This window comes from Anarhichas minor, unplaced genomic scaffold (assembly GCF_050575085.1).
Source record: "Anarhichas minor isolate MPS153535 unplaced genomic scaffold, ASM5057508v1 ptg000010l, whole genome shotgun sequence".
Lineage (NCBI taxonomy): Eukaryota > Metazoa > Chordata > Actinopteri > Perciformes > Anarhichadidae > Anarhichas > Anarhichas minor.
This window is the reverse complement of record NW_027466456.1, coordinates 9,238,436-9,262,287: the sequence shown is the minus strand read 5'-3', so window position 1 is coordinate 9,262,287 and position 23,852 is coordinate 9,238,436. Positions and strand designations below refer to the sequence as shown.

Below are 23,852 nucleotides of genomic sequence, written 5' to 3'. Positions count from 1 at the left end.
TTACTACTGTCTCATCGGTTCCCGTTTAGAACCGGTAACGGGGGGGGGCATCCCTACTCTTGAGTTACGCAAACAGAATGTACGTTAGCCTTCCATGTTAGATTCAATGTTATAAGTAGACTACAATTATCATAACAAAACGGGCTCCCTCATGTGGCTCAAAGGTGTACTGCAGATACAAAAGTTAAATAAAAGAACATGGAAGAAATTCAGCAATTTATAGACCCTAAAAACAATCTCCTGCGACCCACCTGCGGGTCCTGACCCTGTGTCTGGAAAGGACTGCTGTATCTGACCGAGTTTTGAAATATCAGTCACCTTCAAGGGGCGCAGCTGCTGCGATGCGGCCGCCAGAGCTGATCGCAGCCCCTCTAAAATGTCCAAACCAAACAAATGGCCTACTGATGTAAACAAGTAATTCCCTCATCTTACCATTGCATCTCGCCAGGTGTTTAGAGATAAGGTGAGTCTGTCGGTTAGTGGGTGGAAACTATTTCATGACTGATTCAAAGAAAAACAATGAATCGTTTATTGCATCTGTCCTTAAATACAACATAATTGCAGGAGCTGAATATGATCTCAGGTCTCCCTGTCTCCATGACACTGTATGTTTACTTGAATATATTATACATCTATCTCCCTCCTTCTGCCATGAATCTATCCAACCACATCTATTTCTTGCTTCATCCCACCCCCCCCCCCCCCTCATCTGCACCATACCTACCAGTCCTCTCTCGTCCTCCGTCCATCACCTATTGATCCTGTCCACTCTTCCTCGTTTCCTCTCTCAATTCAGCCATCCACCCATTCATTAGCATAGGCATGTGAGAGGTGACGTGAACTCACCTAATGGGGTTATGTGTCTCCAGGAAATGCTTGGCTCGGGTTTCCCACTGGCTGTACAGATGAGCGACACATTGCTGCCCTCGTTTACCGTGATGTCAGAGGAAATGTCATATATCTTGGGAGGAACTAGGAAGAGAGAAAAACAAGACAGACACAAAATTAGCATTTCAAATCTGCAACCCCTGGCTCATTCAGCAACATCACCTGTATGTGATATTACATTTGACAGTAAGGTATGGTGGATGTCTCACCCGGTGAGAACTGTTTTGTGCAAGGAGATACAGCACATGCTATACCCAAATGACCCCTCGCTTTGGGTAACATCACACCAGCCACCTTGTATTCAGACTCCGTGATTCAGTTTGACATTGCCATCTTGTAAAATATTCTCCGTTGGGGTGTTTTAACCCACCTTGTTAACATACAAGGACTACCGACTGGGGGTCCCCGAGGACCCCAAGAATACACTACTGTAAGAAACAACCATCAAAGCGCAACGTTAACTTAGTTCTTCCCAAAGGATTACGAGTCATGTAATGTAATTCCATCTGAGGAAATAAACGTTACAGTTAATTAGCATATTGCAATAATTGTGTATTGTGAATTATCTCTGTCTCCTTCAAAATGACCCCTCTGATGTGTGTGATACACTTTAAATCAGGACCAACGGGAAATATTTGATTTATCTATTCATTTTGACCAATTAACACTGCATCGGCTAAAATTAGGTGCTGTTGACTGAGGTCACAATACATTGGTATTTAAAATTATGATTTAAAAAGCAATAATTAAAACACAAATAGAAAACAATGACATGAAGTCATTAGGAACAAGCTGAATGACATACAGTCATGAACAATTGGAATGATAGAATAAAGCACCTGTGAGATTGAGACCTATGATGAATTATAGACTATAGATTTAAATTGGGCCCTCTATTGGTTGCTAACATGTCAGCTGACTTAGCTTGATAGCCAACGTTAGCTATGGCAGTAAAGCTGGGCTTCTGTTCAGCGGTCTGTCTGCTCACAGGGCCTTTCTTTGAAAACCAGTTTGTCATGGGCATGATTCATTTGTGTTTATAGTTAGACACGTAAAGATATCATGAGCAATGTTCAATATTTCGTGACAAAGCTTGGCAGTCAGTTAGTTCCACCCACAAAAGCCTCGATTTCTCAAACCGCTATTCACAAGAACAAAAACCAGAGTGGTTTGAATCACTCACGTGGGCAGTGATTCATAGGTCTGGTACCAGGCTTCACTTTAGGCGGTGTGAAAAGCTGTGCATCATAAATCCACCAAGTCCTTTTAAAAGCATATTTCCGAAAAAGAAAAGTGAAGTTCCTTTCTACTGGGGGGGGCAGCTCATCAACAGTCCCTGCTGGACATCACTTACAAACATAATTGACAAGTTTCTGAGCACTTAAATCCTCTTGAAGATTGGATGTTAAAAGCTTCGGTATTTAGGCTGCCCCGAACACACGCAGGCACACGTGCAGCCACCCACAAAGGCATTTAAACACAATTTAACTGAGCACACATTCAGGCACATGGCTGTACGTGCACACACATACAGGCTTATAAAGCACTATTTTAATCTGCAAGATTTGAATCTCTGAGGAAGCGTTTCTGCACTGGACTGTGCTATACTGTAATGGCTTCTCAGTCGTCTGGGGCTTCCAACCATTCCACCCCTCTGATCCCTCCTGATGCCGGCTAAAAAAACACACGAACAAAAGAAAAGTTGATTCAACAATTTCCAGAGTTCCTCTTAAGACCCGCCAACACTTTTTTTGAGTCACGTGTTCTCTTTTGTCATTGAGCGCTGTCCAGTTTAGATGCAGACACCCTCCTCTTCACTCTATTATAAGCAACAATACAGAGGCTGTGGCTAAGAACACAGCCTGAATAATGACAACATCCACCATATGCTTTTTACTGATATAGATTCACTTTACTGTTCCTGTCTACCCGCCGAAAATATTGTACAATAGTGTTAAAATAAATACATAAACTAGACTGAAAATAATGATCTGTGGTGTGGACCCACTACTCATTATATGCATGCCCCATATTCTGCATGCAATGCCTATATGAGCACTAATTTGTATATAAGGAGCAAGTAGCCTCCACTTAAATGAATGATGGCGCATCATTAAAAGCATCAACACTCATATAAGCGGAACCTTTATGGTGCAAGGAAAAGAAAACAGCTATGACTCACAAACGGTAGCACCCTATGGCCTGTTTGGACCCAGCCACACACAGGCTCAGCCCTCAATGACATGAGGGACAATCACTGGCGCTTTCTGTTTTGCGGGGGGGAATAGGCGTCATTTTTGATCAACAGATCTGGATCTAAATGAGATGAAAGTGGCGGACCTTCGGTGGGAGAGGACCGGAGGCGATGTTGAATCTAGGTTATTGCTTGTCAGACTGCTGTGTTTACTTGCTGTAGGACCCCACTGTTGACACGTCTCCTCAGTGTCTGATAGCACAAAATTGAAAATGTTGGGGTTGTCTACTGATCCTATCTCTCCCAGGCAGGGACTGAGAGGTTTTCAAAGGTTCAGATGAAGAGCCCTCAGTTTTCCAGCTCAAAGCTACTGTAGCTCAGTTGCTTAACTGTATGACACTGTTTGCTCCAGCAGAGAATAACAAAAAGTCGTGGAAACAGAATAACAAATCAATAGAAGTCAGTCAAACTTTAGACACGTGGGAATGTCTGTGAAGAACAGAACAGTCATTTATTCAGCAGACAACAAGCCGTGCTTTTGTTTCATGTCTTTAAAAGCCATTGTAGTTCAAACCTATGGCAACAAAAACTGCTTCAAGAAGTGAGGGCGTGGTCACACTTTAATCATCCCATCATGCCGGGACGCATTAGCTGTTAAGTCCGTACGCTCCGAGATCGGATCTTGCTCGCATTGGGATCGGATCGGCCAGACCAGAGGTGGCCGAGGTGGCTCGGCTCGCATTGAGTTCGGATCTCAGTGAGGTGTGGACAGCATGCGGGCAATCATCAAATCTAGCCCCACCACATGGGAGGTGTTCTCTCGAGCGACAGCTTTGGGAAGAGAGGAGCAAAACTGGGGCTGGAGCACAGCTGAGACCTGGTGTCTGAGTTGGTTCAGTTACTACTGATGAAAACCAAAAATATCTTGTTTTTGCTGCTTCAAAACAAAAGCTTTTCGATAACAAAATAAAAGGGGGGGACTTTTATTATGTAGAATTTATAGGAAAATGTTTTTATCATCAAATTAGCAGAGCTTTGTAAGCGGCTATTCTTCAATAGAACAAGTCTAGTAATACTGCATGGAGGAGTAGCAAAAATAACAAAGAGATGAAATGTGTTCATCCAACGTTTCACAGCTGCTCCTTTGATCACATAATGTATCTGATCGTGTTGTTGACGACTTGCATGTGTCCCAGATCTAAATGGACTGCTTCCTGTTACATATGAAGAATGTATTGTTATGTGGGGGGGGGGGGGGGGGGGGGGGGGGGGGGGGATGGTGAATGAGTGCTAGAGGGACCTCGGACACAGCTAATGCATAAGCAAAATATGATTCTGACATCTGTTGTCCCTCATTAAGAATAAAACAAACATCCTAAACAAGATCTTATATAAGTGAGAGTCTTGTTGCTAGGTTACAGTGCTGAGACATTGCCAGCATTGATGTTGAGGGGCCACAATATGGACGCTTGATATTTAGGGCTGAAGGGGTTTTTCTATTTGGCAATAAGACATTTCTAATGAGAAAATCAAGTTACCAAGTGGCTGCAGAAGTGTTGGCTCTTATTGATAAAAGGTATTACTGTATTACTATTATAATTGTTGATGTCACACACAAATTATTAATATCTATGTGTGTGGCGTGAATAGCATTGTTCCGTTCAGTTGACAAACTATCTCCTCGGTTACTGTTTGTGACTACAAGCGACCTCTTGGTAAGGCGAGGGTAGAGGAAGACTGTGGTCATGTCTGAGGAGGAAATTATTCACGTGGATGTTAGTTCCTGCTGTAAAATGCCGTTTCGACACTGTTGAGGGCATTCACGCTTGCCTATTTCTTGGTTACCACATTGCCTTGAAATCCTGAAAAGACCATAACCATCTTTTTTTTCGAGGGTGCATCTCGAGTGCCACATTTGATCCTTTTTAAACCTCCTCCTACTCTTGAAACATCAGAAACGGACGTAACTGTGCTGCCCCTCGTACAGCAGATCATTATAACCCAATCTCTCAATACCTAGACACACAGCTTGTTGTTTTATTCGGGTGCTAATTCAGTAACGATACTATGATTGTCGTGTTTGCCCATTCCTCTCTAATTTTCCCTTCTCCAGCCCTGCGGGAGGTGCTGAGAGTGAGCTGCCACAGCTGATCTGGGCGGCGTCATCTTCCTCCTGGCAGACACCTCGGGTGAATAAATAAGCCTATAATGACGCCACCTTGAATTACCGAAATGCTTACAGCTGCACTATTAAAATGCAGGGGTTTTCTTCTGAGGCTGCAAAGTGGGATGCACACCACTGGGCCCTTCTATGAATTCTGACAAGTCTCTCCAGAATGACTCCTGCTACCAAATTGCAGGACCCCATTACTGGCTAAACCTACTGCCATCCAGCTTCCCAATTAGAGCACAGAGGGGAAGCCCGGCCACTTGTTGTAATGAATGGCAGTGCGGGCGGCGAGGAGGTACGGGAGTCAGAGAGAGCTGAGAGGGAGGGAGAGAAAGGGAGAGAAATTCTTCCCGCTTCATTTTCTGTAATTCAAATCCTTAATTTGTCCACCGTCATCCTACACACAGAAATGGACGAAGGTGCTGTTACTGCCGCGAGCATCTCCTGTCCAAACACAATACAATGTAATGGTCTTATTAAAATCAGATGCTTGCTGATCTGAGGACTGATCATGTTTAATCAACAACATGAAGCACTTTGAAATTGGATTAGGGACAGATTTCAGTTTTAATTTTCAGCTTTGCTTGATACAGTGAACAAATCCTGAGGCGATCTTCGAATGGCTCCCTGCAATTCTAAACTAACCAAGTCCAAAGCTTCCCAAAGCCGCAGGTTGTTTGATATGACATTGATATCGATGGATCATACTATAAACCTGTAAAATATACATGTGTTTGCAGGGCGTAATATAAACCTCAGTAATGAGACAGTTCCTGCACAGCTATCCCTAAAGGTTTTCAATTCCCTTCCCTCACTGCAGGCAGCGAGATAGAACCAACTTCCAGCCCGTTAATTAGTTGTCAGACAGGGAAACTAAACATAAACAGTGACAGATTATATTACTCAAAGGGATTACCTACCTTTGCAGTGTCATAAAGCAGGCACAGATCATTTGTAGTACTTAACTTTGGAAAAAGTTCATCCGAGTAGAAAGAGAAATCTGTCATTATTAGCAAGAACACAGAACTGTAGGGTCTGGAAAAACCATGGCCCTCCAATTTAGCAATTTTTAGAGTAAAGATGGCTGACTTTGTCCCTGAGGCTTAGCCAGATGATTTATATGAATCTTTCAAAAATCTTCAATAGGGATGCACAGATAGATACGGACAGCGGGTAGCTGTCCGATACTGTGCTCATGTACTCATACTTGTAATCATACAACTACTCCAATACAACCACACCCGATACCACTTTGTGCACTGTTGTGTACACATGCAGCCACTTTCTCAATAAGTCTCAGTGCATCAATTAGTTTAACTGTGAGGATTGAAGTTAGCGACAACATTGTCCCGGGCTCACTTCTGGTGGCCTGACCACCTCAGAGTTGAATGTTAAAATGTCAACAACAGCATCATGCTGTAAATTGAACTTACTGAAAATAAAGCGTGTTTTCAAAGTCATTGGTAGCACTGTTATGTCTTATTTAGAACTTATATAGGTACTTGTATTAAAAATATATGTGGGCCTAATTATGAAGGAAAAGGTAGATTTTTTGGATAAACATGCCAATGTAACGGCAGTGTGTGCTTTCAAATAAAGAACATCCAGCAGTTGACTCCCAGCCCATGAACCTTGAAAGTCACTCTAGCTTTACCTCCAATATCACCTGCTGCTCTCTCATACCATTATTAAACATATCAATCTCAATCATTTCCAACAGAACAACACACACAACCATACGCCAATAATAAAAAGCAATAAAAATGTTCAGAAAAATGGGATGTTTTCTTTTTCTTTCCATTTATTTGAGCCCAGCAGCAATAGAGGAGGTGGACTAAGTGCTGGAATGGCAGGGCCAAGAAATAAAACCTCATCAGCCTTTATTGCTTGTCTGGTTTTGGCATCTCTTCATATTCTCAGATCTCCTTGTGGCTAAAATGTTGGGTAGATTAATAAAGAATTGAGATGCGAGGAGTTGCAGCAGACAGCAAACGGCGAAAGACACAAATAGATTCCCAGCAAGTGCACATTAGCTGATGAACATTATTCCATAATGGTATCATTATCTATGATGAATCCAGTGATTTGCCCTATTAATGTACTGCAGGAATTCGCCAGAGGGTCCACTGATAGTGTGTGATAGCGTGGGAATGTATGGTGATAACTGTGTATCAGTTTCAACTTCAACAGATCAGAGATTGGTGTTTTTGATATAACAATTTGTCTTATAAAGTGTTGTGTTTAACATGGGATTCCTCTGTAATACATTTTTTTTTTTCATGTCGGTGGGACCTAGTTGGTATTCTTCATCCATAAGTGCACCTAACTGTATCAGTGTAAATGCACCTGGCATAAATTCTTACTGTTAAAATCTGCACATTACTTTAGCTGTAACCCTGGAGTTGTAGTCTACTCTCGGTTTATGGCCCACTTTTTATTTTGTTTTTGCTTCAAGGCAGCATTCTTGTCTCCGACTGAAACAGAAATGACCCCAATGCCATGGTAACAACAATGTACTGGTGAGGTGATCATAGCTTGGAGGAATAAAAGAAAAAAAAAAAAGGCATTGGACAATTCAACACCGAGCCTCCAAGATGTCCCCTGCAATGTACAGACGTCAGAGTAATGGAGACCATTTTTCAGCCAACGTCATGTTTACGTCACGATGTTAGGTAGAGACGAAACAAAGAAAAAGTCTGGAGGCATATACGAATCACATCAGAGTAGTGGCTAAAGTTACTAGACACTACTTTAACGGGAGGAGAGCGGATGGAAGATCTGGAGACTAGCTCGCTAACAAGTTAGCTAGCTAACCAGCCAGCCAGCTCGCTAACAAGCTAGCTAGCTAACCAGCCAGCCAGCTCGCTAACAAGCTAGCTAGCTAACCAGCCAGCCAGCTGGTTAATGTAAACTTTCTCAAGTAACACTCGCGGTCCCGTAAAGTGATTTGACTGTACAGATTGTGAAAAACTCGTATTCTTTTTCAATCATTATAAAAAACAAGCCACCCAAACTTGTGTGTTACCCAACATGTGCAGTGAGTTATTCTGCCTCCAATTATGCAAAAAATATATCACCATGTTTACTAACAAAAAAAGGGGTCAGTCGTGAAACGGTTCTCACCATGTCCAAGTTCTTGGTTTATTTGGTGGAACAGCCTCTGTTGTCAGCTGTTTCATGTTGTATGTGTAAGTACTGGTCATGATAATTGTCTGTAAGTCGTTTCATTTGCAGATAGTGAGTTGATCAGGCTGAACATTAAGTGTGCTGGAAACAAGCTCCTTGCAGAAATCCAAGAAAACTATGAACAGCCTTTCTGTTCAACTTGTAATTAACCATTAGTTTATGATAATATTCCTGTCATGACCTAATGGTGCAAAAATAACATGCTTCCGCAAATGTCACAACCGATACATATGATGAGTAATTGCCAATGAAGTTAACGATGCAGAAAGCGTGATTATGGAGAGCTTGTTACCAATTTCATGCACTTCTGGGGGATTCATGAATTAAGGGAAATCAATTGATGAAAATGAACTTTCCAAAATACCTTGTGAGAGGCAATTAATCTTCAATGGGCGAGCTGCACTGGGCATGTAATTCAAAGATAAGCTATCACCCACTCATTGAAATAGTTTCTAATTTATTCATGCTAATCAGTGTCTTTCAACCTCAGCATCTTGCTTATGATAAACAAAGTTCCCCAGCATGGGCCACTCTGCTTTTGCTTTCAAAGATGATCACTAGTTTTTTCAATTAGCTGCATGGCAACAAAGTCTTTGATTAGCGCTGCCATGCACAAGGCTCATTTCAGATAGTTTATTGTAAAACACTGAGACTGTCAGAGGGCAAGCTGCTTTCCAACAACCAAATATCAGCCGGTGACCAAACGACCGTTGCTATTGGTGATCCTCCATGCATCTCAGCTCTCAGCGTGTTTCTGTGTGTGTGTGTGTGTGTGTGTGTGTGTGTGTGTGTGCGAAATGGATGATCTGATGTGAGGACACAAAGCTCTGTCTCCATCTGTCATTGAGCCTTGATACGACGATAAAAGTCAAAGTTCAAACTTTAGGACCCGGGTTGTGATTAATGGGGAGAGAGCAGTTGGCAGCTAACAGACCAGTCATAGGGAAGGAGCTTGGCTCAGCGACGCTTTAGATTAGCCGTTTACTGACTCTTTGCTCATCAAGTTGCCGTACAAAAGGCTTTTGCCGCCACTGTTAGTGTAGTCATTATCAAAATGAAGGGTCAAAATTCAAGATCAATTTTAACGGTCTAACCACAGCAGATCAAGGACATTTTTTATCTACAGTATAACCTAATTAATCACTTGATGTATAAAATGATCATCCTTTATATAAACTTGCATTTGCATTTTCAGACATTGAAAACCTTTTTGCGCCACAGAAACTGTCAACTGCCGTACTTCTCAAAGTGTCCTTGATAGTTATGAGTGTCTTTTAAAATATCGGAGTTTGGGATTTGTCGAGGACCCGTTATCATCAGAGTAAAGTGCAATTCCCTGTCTTTTTTTTTTCATCCATTTGTAATAACAAAGCTATTACCTTGAAATAATATTGTGTATCTCTGATTGTGTCCTCAGGTAGGCTAAGATTTCAGGAAGAGCATGTGGGAAGTTTTGTGGCAAAAGGGTCTAAACACATTCATTCATTGTTTGTCAAACTCTCTCTTCCTCTATCTCTCTCTGTCCTGATTTATTTCCCTCATTGGTGAGTCGTATAAGTCCATGATGAATAGCACTGACTGCCAAACAATTCAAGGTCCAAGTGCTGAAAAGGATTAGTGATTAGTGATTCTCAGAGGGTGTGTGCAAGTACGTGTGCGGTATGTGCACACCCACAACTATCGACTGCTTTTTTTCCCCCTGATGTGCCCCTCTGGGCTGGAGGGAGAAGATTTGGACGAAACAACATGAAGGTGATACGGGGAAATTCATACCCACTGAGAGCTTTGGAAAGGCCAAAGTCATGACCATTCAATAAATTGCTCATTATTAAAAACCCTGAGCTTGTACTTTGCAGGATACAGATGTCCGTTCTTGCGGTTTGTTTTACGGTGTTACTCTAGACTGGAGCACTGATTGTCCAAATAATGATGTCTATACAGAACATCAGTGATCATTTTAAATGAGAAGGTCTCTTATCTGCTTTGCCTGGTCATTGTGCCTTTGATGATACACCCTCTGACACTCTATAAATAAAGCTGACCATTGGATTCTCTAACGAAGCGGGAGGGCTTCTGCTACTGCAGCCTAATACAGCCACAAGTCAAGGAAGCCCACTGATGGAGGAAATCTCTCGCTGCTCTTTAATTGCACTTTGGGCACCGGATGAATTTCAGGGATGAGACAGGCGGGCAGCACCCCCACTGCTGGTGGTCAGTCTGCATTCAGGGTGATGTATGCAACAGGGCTGTATAGGGCCAGGGAGCACAGCCTGTGATATTTATCTGCCCAATTAAGGCCAGTGTATCCCTGAGACGCCTGCCAATGTGTCACCCCCAGCACATCTGTTTCACAGCTATCTTGTCGATGAAGGTGCTATTGTATGATAAACATCGCAGAGAGGGCCGTGCTCGGATCCCAACAGCAGTGAGAGAACCTATTTCTCTGTTGCGATTTACACCTCCGAGGACCAACTGTTAAGCACCAGAAAAGCCACGGCCTAACGCCACTGGTGGGTGAAAATTTAGATTATTTTCACACACTCACAGTGTGATTGTTTCATCTTCTATGGCGTGTCCCAGAGTGGCCTGCATGTCCAGAATGCAATAAAAATGGCCTCGGAAAGTAAATACAGTGTATTAAATTGTCTCTGCATGACACACCACCATTTACAAAAGAAGAAGGGCTAAAGAAAGCTTTCGCTCATGTCCACCCGCCTTCTCCTTCATACTTCACATTTTTCAGTTCAGATTTCAGCTGTCAAAAGGAACACCTACACGCACTTAGATTAATATAGGCCGACAGGAAGGAAGATTAAGACATTTGTGCCGGCAATTAATGCTTGCAGATAGTTTACGGAGAGATGATACTGATGAAAGCAAGCAATCGGGGCTAATATCAGACTACGACGGCAACTAGTCATTATTTTCATTATTGGTCGATTGCTTAATCCTTTGGACAAAACAGGAATATGCCACAACACAGTCTAAATTAAGTTTTACAGAGTCTGAGCTTTGTTTGGCCAACAGCCCAAAACCTAAATATATATTTTTATCATTGTTAAATAAACAGCAAATATTGACATTTGGAATCAAAACAGAGGCTTGAGCCAGTGATATTTAGGCATTTTAGGTTAAACATAAGAACGACTGATTATCAATAGTTGCATGGAAGCAAGCGTGGTGAGTAGTGTCATCAGCCTGGTTCCACATGTCTGTCCACGTCTAATATTACTACGATTACTGTATTTGAGAAAATCTAACCGGCCTGGCTTTGAACTCACTGTCAAAAAAAAAAAAAGACCAATCAGCACTTTGTTGAAAATTAGAACAACATGAACAATATGTCGGGCTGAATAACGACGTAATAATACAATGGCAATCCAGTGTGATTATCAGGCTGGTGTGGTACGACTATGTTGTTGCAATGATGGAAAAAGATGCTGTGGAAATGAAATTGCTGACTTTAAGACTGATTTGTATGCCTCTGGGAAGGTTTTGTTTTATTTTCTACTACGTTATTCGACATCTGTGCGTGCTGACACCTGTAATACAGCATGGCCCATCGGTGAATTCACTTGGCTTATCATCACAATATAAAAACGCCGTGTTTCACTTAATATATACTGCAGTGAGTGACAACAGAGATGGACATGTCCTGCCCAATCATCTAGTGTTATCCATCAGCACAGGCATGTGGAGAGTACGTTGGAAAAGGAAGCATAATTAAAATGGGACACATTTCCAAGAGATTCCCCAGGGAGCAAGTCTACATTTTTTCTGCTTTGCACAAACCCCATTACTGCAATCTGAAGCTCATTTTGATGTACGATTGTAAACACGCATCTCAAAGTACACAGAGTACAAAAGCATCACTCTGCAATTCACTGTGAGTAAAGTAGGTCCAAAATCATCATGCGGAGAGAGCAATCAAGCGTTCCATAATGGATCCCTCTGAATCTGAGATGAAGAAAACTCTGACATTTTGAGCTACGCGGGTTAAAGGAAATGTGGTGGAATAAATGTGCAGCAGTGAGAGTGTAACAGTCTAGCTTCATGTTCAGCTGTGTTACCTGGAGAGACGACTCCTAGTGCGCAAATAAAGATGCCTTAGTTACTCTCCGCTCACGGTGCATCGGCTCCCTCTCTGGAGAAGAGAGACGTGAGAGCTGAGTGGCTGACCTTTGACCTTTGTCCTTACTCATTTTAATTAATCATGGCTAATATCCGCCATTTCCATGATGAGGACTCACATTAGTGCACAAACACACAATCACCTGCCCACAAGTGCATGAAGAAGCACACATGTAATGTTGCACGCACCCGCAAACACATAATGGAGAAAAGAGATTTACAGGTCCTAAGACAGGGATTCACAAACTCAGACACACACACACACACACACACACACACACACACACACACACACACACACAATGATTAGTGGCTAACTAAATGTCAGGGGCCATGAAGGCAAATCTGTTCCTTTAGACACACTCTTATTCCTCTCAACACTTTCCCTGCGATATTCATGGCAGGCCGCGTTGTTTTAACGCATTACTATTCCACTGAGACTCTTGATACACAGTTATTCCAGCTGGGGACAGTAACACCAATTCACGAGCCTCTTCTCACAGCACTTACAACACACACAGTCATTAGGTGCTATCGCTTACAGCGTAGTCACAGTGTGTTTTCTTTACTTTGATAACAACCAAGTGTCCATTTTTACAAATACTGCAGTAGATCAGTGAAAACTAGGGAAAGCTCCATAACCTCATAATCATTATCTCTGTTTTTTCACTAATATTTACAGTGAAAGGTGTTTAATTGTAGCTGTAATACACGTTTAGGCATGTTTCAATTGGAATTATTTTGACTGATATTGTGATTTTTATTTCGTGTTATTTCTTTGTTTTAATTGTGTTATTGTTATGAAGATCCATACAAAACAAAGTCTGTCTGTAGAATATGATGCGTAGTCCAGGACATCTTTACTTTTCACTGCAGCTGGATTCTCCTGATCTCACGAGAATCCATCATCTCAGGCTTCATGTTATGTGTTTGTGCCCGCTGAGCCGGAGCACGGACCGATCATCGGCCTTAACATTTAACCAATACGGCCCCTCCTGTGATTTGAAAATAGCACTAGGCCATATTGCGATTTCGATAAAATGTAGTATAATTGTGCATCCCTACGAGGATAGAGCGACGGCACGAAGAACGTTGAGCTTTTAGTTTACAATTGGTCTTAAATATTGATGAAGTTGAAACGCTTAACGACTATAACAGTTGTGGTATCCTCTCCACACCGCTTTACAAATGACTCTACGAGACATATTACACTGTACATGTAAATCTTTTGTGAGAGGGGATTAACGAGAGGGGGATTAAGCCCAAAACTCTCTGAGTGAACTACAATAACCACTTCACATACCTGTTGAGGTATAGAGTCTGCACACCTGTCGGTGGATCCTCGTCCCTGAAGTGGCGACTCATTTAGAAGATTGACTTCCTGAGTTGTGCATTTTTTTACAACACTTATAGGCTATTATAGTAAATTGTAAGTCTAATAGCAAGCATCCAATTCCATCTTTGGGTGAGTCACAAAGACTATTGACAAAATGTCCCGCTGCATTTCAATGAAATATAGAGGACTTATGTAACACTACACTGTTTAAGCTACTCGACGTCAAGTTTAAATGGGAAATTGTTTAACCAATATGTTCACCCAGTGCAATCTATTTTTAATTGAATAAAGAGAAAGGTAGAGCTGGGTTGCAATTATGCTTAAACTTTATATTATTGATATAGCGAATACTCCGGAGGAAACAGTAAATGAGGGAGGAATGCCACCGAGAAGGTGTTAAATCTCCGGGTTAATTCCTGTGTCACAGCGCAGTTGACAGGACTGTATTTTCGGACTGAGGTCATGAGAATGTTTTATCTCTTTTAATGAGAGTGACATAGCATATTTAGATTAAACTGAGATTTGCTGGGCCTTATTATGCCGCACTCTGTAATTACACTCTATCTCTGCGCTGACATCAAAGAGAGGAGCGACGACCTGGAGGTTTAACCCTCCGTTTCACTTATCTTCCCACACTCACTCACTCCATGGGCGTGGGCGCCGACTTTTCACCGTGGATCCGCTCTGATCCATATTAACGTCCAAAACATTTTCATCACATACGGGATTATGTCTCGCTTTTATTTTTTTTGTTGAAAATGTTAACTCTCTGAAGAGCTCCATCACACGGCCGCATCGATAAAAGTCTTACATAAAACCTTAAACATATATACTGCTGTTAGTTCGGTAGTGTGAGGCATGCTGCTAACATGCACTTTGTATAAATAATACACTGATCCACACTACAATGTGTCAGCAAGATTTCTCTGAGTGAATTTTTAAGCTCAGCATTCCGGCCCACAGTTTTCAGCAGAACCACATTACCAGTGCCCGTGTAAGCAGTCACTGCTGAAGGGAAGTATGCCTCTCTCCCTCCTTCCTCACTGTGACAAGATATTCTTAGATGAGAGGTGCTGTGCATATTTAATACATTATCACATCTACAATCTTAATTAACAGAGAGGGAGGAAAAATCATGGCCGCTGAGGAGGAGGAGGAGGGTACAGTCACGTGATGTGTAGGAGATGATACCGATCTCTCTTCCCTCTGTATCCTACATCAGATAATGCTCCGGAATATAGACTGTAAATAGGTCAGTGTGTGTGCATGGCGGTGATGAAGATGTGCAGATGAAGATCAGGGGTGCAGTCGAGCAGTAAAACAAGAGGAAGAGAGCGGGGCTGATGTGGACCAGGAGTCTGTAATGGTCCCAGTTCATATCGGGTTGTCTGTGATGTCACTGATATGGCAGCTTTACTCAGTAATCAGTGCACGGCCACAAGGCAGAACCCACTTAGCTTAATCTTGTTAAGTCAAGTATTCAAAGGAAGGGTTTAACCGCTCGGCAGTTACCTGTGCCAAATGTACCTGGTGGGAAACATGGACCCTCTTAGTAATTCAGCAGACCCCGATGGCCCTGACGATTATTGCTTATGGCTGAGATTACCCGAGAGACCCATTTAGGCACTGGTAGATCTCAAGCTGTGCCGCGTGATAAACATTTTTACGCCCCAAATTATTCTACAGTTTTGCAATATGTATGTATTATTGGAATATGAGTTGTACATATCTTTGCATCACTGTAGAGAACATTTCAAGTCCCTTAGGTTGTTTTTGGATCTGCTGGTGTATCATAGTGACTCTCGCTTAATGGATTACATTTTTTCACCACCAGTATATAACGCTTTGGATTTATTCCATTCAAAAAAAGAGAGATAGTGTGTTTTGAATGCCACAATTTTCTCACTTCTCATGGGCGCTGTTTGCAATGAAGCTTGTTGAAGTGACACAAGGTCTCTGAGGGGGATAAATGTCACGCGGAGATTAAATGATCCTGAGACATGAGTGTGCAGGCACAGTCATATCTATTCATGTGTTGAGAAGTGTGACGATAACGAGAAATTCCTGCTGCTGTAAAACTGCTGTAATGCTCAGGTAAAGAGAAACCCCCCCATGGGACGTGATTAGAAAGAAATATGTGTTGTTCCAGTGGCAAAACCAATGGCTATCTCCCATTGTCATTAATAGTTCATTTTTGCTGATACAGTGAGGACAAAACAAAGGGAAACAAATGCACGGACAGTGACTTAAACTTAGCTTAGCACTTTCTTACTTTTTATTAGTTTTAGAACTTTCAATGGGTTCCCGAACCACTAAGTCATCCCTGGTTTAGGGAATTATGAAGCAATGGGCTCATTATATTTACATCTTCATCATCAGTTAAATAAATTGTTGCATTAAATATGCATTGGCAGAACTTAGATGAAATGACCAAACACAGAAAGAAGCCCCCCCCCCCAGCACTGCTGACATAGATGCACATTTCAGCATAACTGCTCGGAGGATGAGCTGGTCAAGGGCCCTATCATGCACCGGAAATGGATGTATATGTATATACATACATACACAGTAATCCCTTCTTGCTCCCATTTCCTGTGTTGCTCCTCATGGTGCACTGCCTAGCGAAGCAAAAGTGCCAAAAAATCCAATGCCATGAAATCCTTTTTTACTTCAACTGTAACATTCGTGTTACAGCATTAATAAACGTTGTATGCTCGGACTGAAAAGCCCAGATTAAAGTGTGCAGCTTTTTTTCTTCCCTTCCCTTTCAGCAGATGAAAGAACAGCATGCTCCCAGAAGCCTCTGCAACATGACAGGGCTGCTTCCCCGCTACATCTCTCATCTGTAAAGAAATCCCTCTGTTCTCCATGAGTGGGCTTAAGCATGTGTACACAAGTACCGTACAGTGACAGGTAATGATTCACAGCACACAGGGCAACATAAACAAAAGTACAATATGGTCTTGACGTTACGAAGGTGCCATTACAGCACAGATGTGTGGCTCCCGCACAGGAATAAAGAAACGAGACCGGCTGACAATATAATGAACCAAATGTTTAACTACCTTGAGAACCCTATCAGAGACGTGACCGCAGGCATTCATCAGCTGGAGTGAGTCATCTGTATTTCGACATACTTCCTGCCTGCGGCTCACACTCTGATTCACAGCTCTGTCTCAATGGCTGGCGACCCATTTGCCTGATGATTCCACAGTAGAGTCAGATAACACAACCATAACACCATCAACAACAAAAGCAACAAAGCACATCAAACTATGTTCAACTTTGTTTTCATACTGTTACATTCCCCAATTATCATCTCAGTGACTGCTTCTATTTTTATTGTTGTCACTTTGTGATATTTTTACACAATTATTATTCTGGCTTCGAGACTTTGTTTCATATGCGTTATGATGAAGCTATAAGTATGCTGCTGGTCAGGTGTAACAAAACACAGTGTTATTTCTAAGCTGTATTTAACCACATAAAGCTTGTTTCTGCGTGTCACATTTGTGAACCGTAGTGCAACAATTGGTATTTGTAGGTGCAACCGTTGCCAGATTTCAGCCACTAGGTCACATCCATCAGGAATTCTGGGCATGGCAAACTGTATTATAAAGCTGACAGCTGGCACATTAGCTTCGGTTTGATTGTGGCCATATGGCCAGTGGTGAGGAGCTGCCATGACCCGAAACACCCCCTGGTAAGATTCCCATTACAGAATGTACTTCAGAAAGGGAACATCTACAAAAACATGATGGTCCTGTAGTGACCATTACTGCCTGCCAAGCAGCTGACTGCAGTTTATCACACGTATATTGAGAGGCGCGGTGCACCCCTAAAATGGCGCTGAAGCAGAAGTAAAGGGACATTATCTCTGCTAACTGTCAGCGTGAATGTCATTAATTGTATACTCAGCCCATCCACAGTCCACTCACTCGCAGGACTGTACATTAGGAAAGAGGTCCACTGTTTGAAAACAGATGGACAATGAGGCAATTACGACAGCTGGAGCACAGTACAGGAATCAAGCAAGTCGACATGGATGGGGCATCGTACAGCCAATTATGTTTTTGGCCATTTAACTGCCCCCCCCCCCAATAAAAATGTGTTTTTTGACAAATTGGAACGTAAAACTCGTGTTTGATCTTATGTGCAGGGCTCAATGCTTGCACACAGGGGCAAGTAAACTCTGTGTTTGGGCAGGTGGAATGCTTCATGCTGTTGGTGATATTCTGTAAATACATGCAATGAATGATTTCCTGATAATGCTTAATTGTGAACAACAAAGTTGTGTTGAAATCGTCAGAGAGAGCTAGTGAACTGTTGTCTGTTAGCAGCCGGTAGGCAGCACAGTCGTGCTTGGTTTAATAACGGAACTAAAAGCTAGCGTTAACAGGGATTGCATCGAGTAAAATGAGTATTTGGCAAAGGCACATTATACCGTTACCATGATGTGTTCAAATGTAATCTTTTGAAATAAAAATGTTGGCGACAGTTGAATAAATAAGTTTGAAAGACATGTTTTCACAGAAAAATGTAATGTATAATAGAGAGTGAATTGTGACCTGTTTAACTTCCCAACGCTCTAAGCAGCTTACTGTACATCGTTTAAAGTACTAATGCTAGTAGAAAGGTAGCGGAGTTGGTGATTGTTGGAACAGTGGAAAGACTAACTGAAGACTTTTGTTTTGTTCCTGTAGAGTTTGGATGTAAAATGACTGTTTCTGTCAATGGAGTCCTTAAAGTGGCATATTCATTGTATTTTCAAGATGTAGTAAAATGTCCTCCGAAAGTCTGGTGATAAGATATAAAAGACTCAAATATGTTGCAGCGAGGGCATTCAAAGACTGACTATGACCACAGCTCTAGTTGGTGCAAATAAAAAAATAAAACAGCCAGGTCACGAGCGAGCTTTGATACTCACAGCAGGCATTCTAAGGTGTGAGAATACGTAATACATAGTACGTTGTTGGTGTAGGAGTAGTGCGATGTGTGTATGGTAACATAATCAGATTAATACGATTTGTTTTATTTTGTAGGAAATGTCAATATTGACCCTCTTTCATCACAGTACAGTCATGTCATTTAGTTTACAACATGTTTAAGTGTGCGGTTACTCTTTAAATGTACAACGTACACACAAACACACACACACACACACACACACACACACACACACACACACACACACACACACACACTTTTGGGATGCAGCACCTCTGATTATCAAGGAGAAAAAAAAGGGTGCAATCCCTGGACGCATCAATAGTGAGTTCACGGCTTCCTTTCAGATTGTAATGCCTCCTGTCATAACGTTCTAACCATTTTAGCTTCGTGATAAACACCAACATCTGGGGATACACCATTATACGTGTTTCTCTCCTGGTCCCTAAACTAAGGCCATCAGTTGTTGCCAAGTGCTGATATGATACCAGTGCTCCTTCTCCTTGATTTATCTTTGTTAAACGTGATCAAATCTTAAGTTACTTTGTCCATTCACTGTTCCAAATGGCTTCCCCGCAAGAAAAACTAGAGAAAGAAAGCGGTGCTGTGGAAAAGGAAGGGCCGCTTGCTCGAGGGACCTTTAACAAGACATATGGCTTTTGATGGACACGTTGGCGGTTGAAGAGGTTGACCCTGCGACCTCTCAGCTGCGGGACAGCCGCTGTAGCTGGAGAGGCCGTGGTGCTCTGACAAGTTGACGTGTGCTGATTTTAGGCACTGAGCTAATGTGCATCTACATCAACAAACACTAAGTGAGGCAGAAAACGCTCAGCGTCTTCGTGAAGGATACTTTCAAATGACAGAGGTTTTAATGCTGTGACCCTCCGATAATGGGACAGGCTTGTTAACCTCACCAGCCTATGTTCCCCGACCAGTTTAATCGACAACCACGTACACAAACACAATGATTTGAACGGTAATTGGGCATGTTCACAAATTAAAACCCACAGCACCACCCAACTCCCACTCAGCACAGTGCAAGGAGTTGGATGTTGGCACATGATAGCCATCAGCATAGAAAACATGGAACAACAAAATGAGCGGAGGGCTCGCCGCTTTCAGGGTCGTTGCTCATGGTGTCCTATTTGTTGACGTTTTCCGAACAGCTGTGAACACCTGAGAAGGGAAATGATGATTTGTTTTGACTATTTTCTTCTGCAACCTCGCAGGATGACAGGTTTACCAAAACACTGTCTGGGTTGTTTGTGAATTGATGTGACTTTTCTTTTCGTCTCCCTCGTGTTTTTCCACAGAGGGCAGTGCACACAAAGACAAAGCAAACACTTAGAATTATGTTTTGGACCAAACAAAACAAACATGTATAATCACACCCCCTAAAATAATTTTCCTAAGCTCGCTCCATATGTTGTAACTGCAATACCAGCTGGAGAGTAGTTTCCACATATCACACCGCTCACACTTCTCCAAGCAGTTAGTCTGACCCTTAACTCTTCTATTAATACTGTGCTGGCTGTGTGAAAGTATGCAAATTCAAACCGTATGTTGGAATCCCTAACCGTGGCTTGAACAGAATGAGAATAACTCGGTATGCACTTGTAATACATCTGATAACTGAGCGGGGATACAGCAAGGGTGTTAACAGTGGGCAGTGAATGCAGGTCATCACACTATGTTGTGAAATGAATAGGGGAATTTAAAACAGAGCGTAAAAAAGTGTTTTTTATTTGTCTCTTAACAGCTCAAACATGTGCAGAGCCTAGTGGACCATGAGCGCTGTGAACCTTTGCATCAACCTATTAGAGGAATAGAACATGGCACATGGAAGATGGATTTTCAGTGAGGCTGCTTTCTCGCTGCTAATCGACGATCGTGTGAGGTATCAGCACACAAACGCAGCCGCCACCCTATTACCCCAACAATTAGGATGCTGTTGTCAATTAGCTCTCTGTGCCCACAACAGCCTTCTTAATGTCCCATAAAAGGCAAAATACACCTATTGACCTTGTTAAACACAGAGATTCACAAGATGAAGCCCAATTTGAGCAGCCTCTCAAGTGCTCAATGGAACTTGTATTATGCTGAAGGCGGAAATTCAAAAGCTGTAACACTAAAGCGATGACACACACGCGGCATATCAATAACTATACCAAATTCTTAAGATTCAGTTACAAAACCCAGGTAAGCCTGATTAAAGCAGGCACAGAGTGTACCCGGCAACGTCAAGTTTGCCTCCGGAGAAGAAAAGTTCTCTGCTGAAAAGATTTTGTTTAATCATTTCATACAAAAATAGCTTGCGCTCTTGTTCTTACTGCAACCATAAGAGAAGGACTGATGGTTGCCAGACACACATGTGGCCATTAGGTACATGGACCCACAAGACATTGTTGGATTCACTATGGAGCTAAATGATCTGTGGAATAAGTAACAATGTTACAAAGTTAGGTTATAGTAAGGCAGAGGAGGACAGACATCAGAAAAAAAAAAAAATCATTTTTCAAAGTGGTGCACCAGCCCATCAAGAGCACGCCACATATGTGTGTAGGTGCAAACAAGTGGAATCCATCAGTAATTATTATGTAATACTAGCACATACAAACAGACAGACAAGCGTCAACAACAGAACAACAAAGGACTGCCTATTACCTTTTACAATAAGGCTGAGGAGCTTTGGCCGTGGGTTGCGCTCACTCTGAATGGAGCACGTGTACTGGCCGTCGTCCGAAACGTCCACTTTCTGTATCTGAAGGCTGTACTCGTGTTTGTCTCCGACGCTGGACACAATGGAGACACGTGGGTCCACGGACCACTTGTCGTTCCCTGCGAATATGATGCTGGAGCGGTTCAGCCAGGCTCCTTTAGAGATCCCATCCAATAGGTAGCACCTAGAGCGACAAGAGACACTTCAGTCAGAGCAGGATAAATACTCGCTGTCAGGCTCTGGAAAAACAACCGAGTAAAGCAGACGTTTTTGAATTTGTCTTGTTTGCTGACTCAATACTCCTCTTCGTCCGCTGGAGATATTGCCGTCGCCTCTCTTGCAATAAGCAGTCTCTCCGTCTCGGGCAGGCAATTATTGCTGTCAGCACAGGATTGTGTGTTTGTAAATGATATCGATTTTTTTTTTTTATGCAAGACCAGAGAGCATATGGTTCAAATGAAGTATCAAATTTCAGTTATCGGCACGAATGTGTGATGTGCCAGAAAGTGAGACAGAACCCTCAGCACCTGAGTGAGACTCAACCTGTGAAAGCTTGTGAGACTGGATTTGACACGAGACTAAAATAGCCAGAGCCGTGAGTAATAGTCGTGCATGAGGACGGATCTTCTAACTGGGCAAAGACATTTAGTGCTACATTCTTTTCATCGAGAAGTCAAAAGGTCGTGTTTCTCAAACATAGATCTATATTGAAGCACTTCATTTAGAGTGCGTCTCCCCACATTAATGGCTTCACGACATTCATATTGAAAAAGTCTTTCGGTTTTCAACATTTAACATAGTTTGTTGCATCCTACCCCGGTGAATACAATGTAAGAAGCAACTTAGCTCCACTTCCACTGTGTCATGTCACGGTAATGGGGATGTTGGCCTTTCACAGCTGTGAAGAGATTGGTTCTGTAGTTACGTAACTGAGTATGAGCACCTCTAACCTGCGACTTAGAACACATTCAGTCTGTTAAAAGGTATCATGCACTGTGAGTATCGTGGCCACTGAGAACTACTTATAAAGAGAGCATACGTCAGACCAAAGGTGCAAAGAAATTAAATACATTTATTTTTTTACTTCACAATTACAGCTATTGGCTGTATCTGCACAAAGCCTTTCAATGTGATCATCAATGGAAGGTAACAGCCTTCAGTGGAGCCGCACACAATCAAACATCCCTGGCTCTTAAAAAGGCTGAATTCTCCGATCACACTCTCATTCCTGTGTGACCATTACCGAGCTCAACGCAATTCACTTTTGAAAGCTAATTGCACAGACAAAGTCAGTACATTGTGAGACATGATGAGGCTGGGGGTCACCATAGTCAGAAGGCACTTCTTTTAATGACCATTAATGCTGTTTTGACATAAGAAAACATATCATATTGTGTGACAAAATACTGTGATAATGAGTAGCAGAAGAGGCAATAGAGTTTGTCCCTTTTCTAGCTGTTGTCAACATGCCGTGCAGACTTCCAGCACCGGTAGTAAAGCCACCGAGGAAATCAGTTTGGCATGAACCACAAAGCCAAGAAAATGTCTGACGGGAAAGCGTGTATAGGACAATGGTCTAGTCCAGGCTGGTTTCCCACAGCATGCAAGGCACTGCCATAGACGTATTGTATCAAATAGGTGGCAAACAAATAGAGTATGGAAAGTAATAAAAACAACACAAGAGAGAAGTCTAGGGTCCTGTGGAAATTCCACACCGACCAGTCGGTTAGTTAGCCCATTGACCACCTGAGCCGCGGTGCTCCTGGCCCCGAGGCAGGATTTACTGAAGGAGCCTCAAGGCAAGCTTCACATCGTTACCGGTTTGGTTTTGGTTTTTTGACAACAAAAAAGTCAAGCGCAAATTTAGCTCTCACGATTATCGAAACTTGACCTTTGTAAAAATGTAATAAATTGACTTGAATAAAGCTCATTTTAAAAGCTTTCTCTGCCTTTCAGAGAAGCAGCTTCAAAGAGTAGCGAGGCTTCCTCAGCCAACGCAGGCCTTCAGTGACTCATAATTTAGGACACTTTTGTGGGACCGCTGAGAGTGCCGACTTAAGGCTTGAACATTAACGCGCAATGCACCTCTGCTCAGCCACTGATGTGAACAACTTGTCAACAACTTGCTGTGCTGGGCTTTCATCATTATATCCTTGTATACCAGGGAAACCATAAAAAAAAAGGTTTTCTCTAGTGTGGCTGCTATTGATTTCTCGCTTTTCTCACCCTATAATTGTGCTTTCAGAATCAAATATTCACTCCGTGCAGGCTTGAAAGGTGG

General features: G+C 42.3%; 1 protein-coding gene across 1 annotated transcript in view; it reads right to left on the bottom strand.

Annotated features, from left to right (window-relative positions):
• The window catches only part of negr1 (neuronal growth regulator 1), a 123,955-nt gene that overhangs the window by 66,390 nt on the left and 33,713 nt on the right, over nucleotides 1-23,852 (bottom strand). Inside the window, exons 2-3 of the mRNA XM_076088073.1 lie at nucleotides 21,517-21,755; nucleotides 847-972 (exon numbers count right to left, since the gene is read on the bottom strand). Of these exons, the coding sequence (XP_075944188.1) occupies nucleotides 847-972; nucleotides 21,517-21,755 (365 nt within the window). The remainder of the gene's footprint in view (nucleotides 1-846; nucleotides 973-21,516; nucleotides 21,756-23,852) is intronic.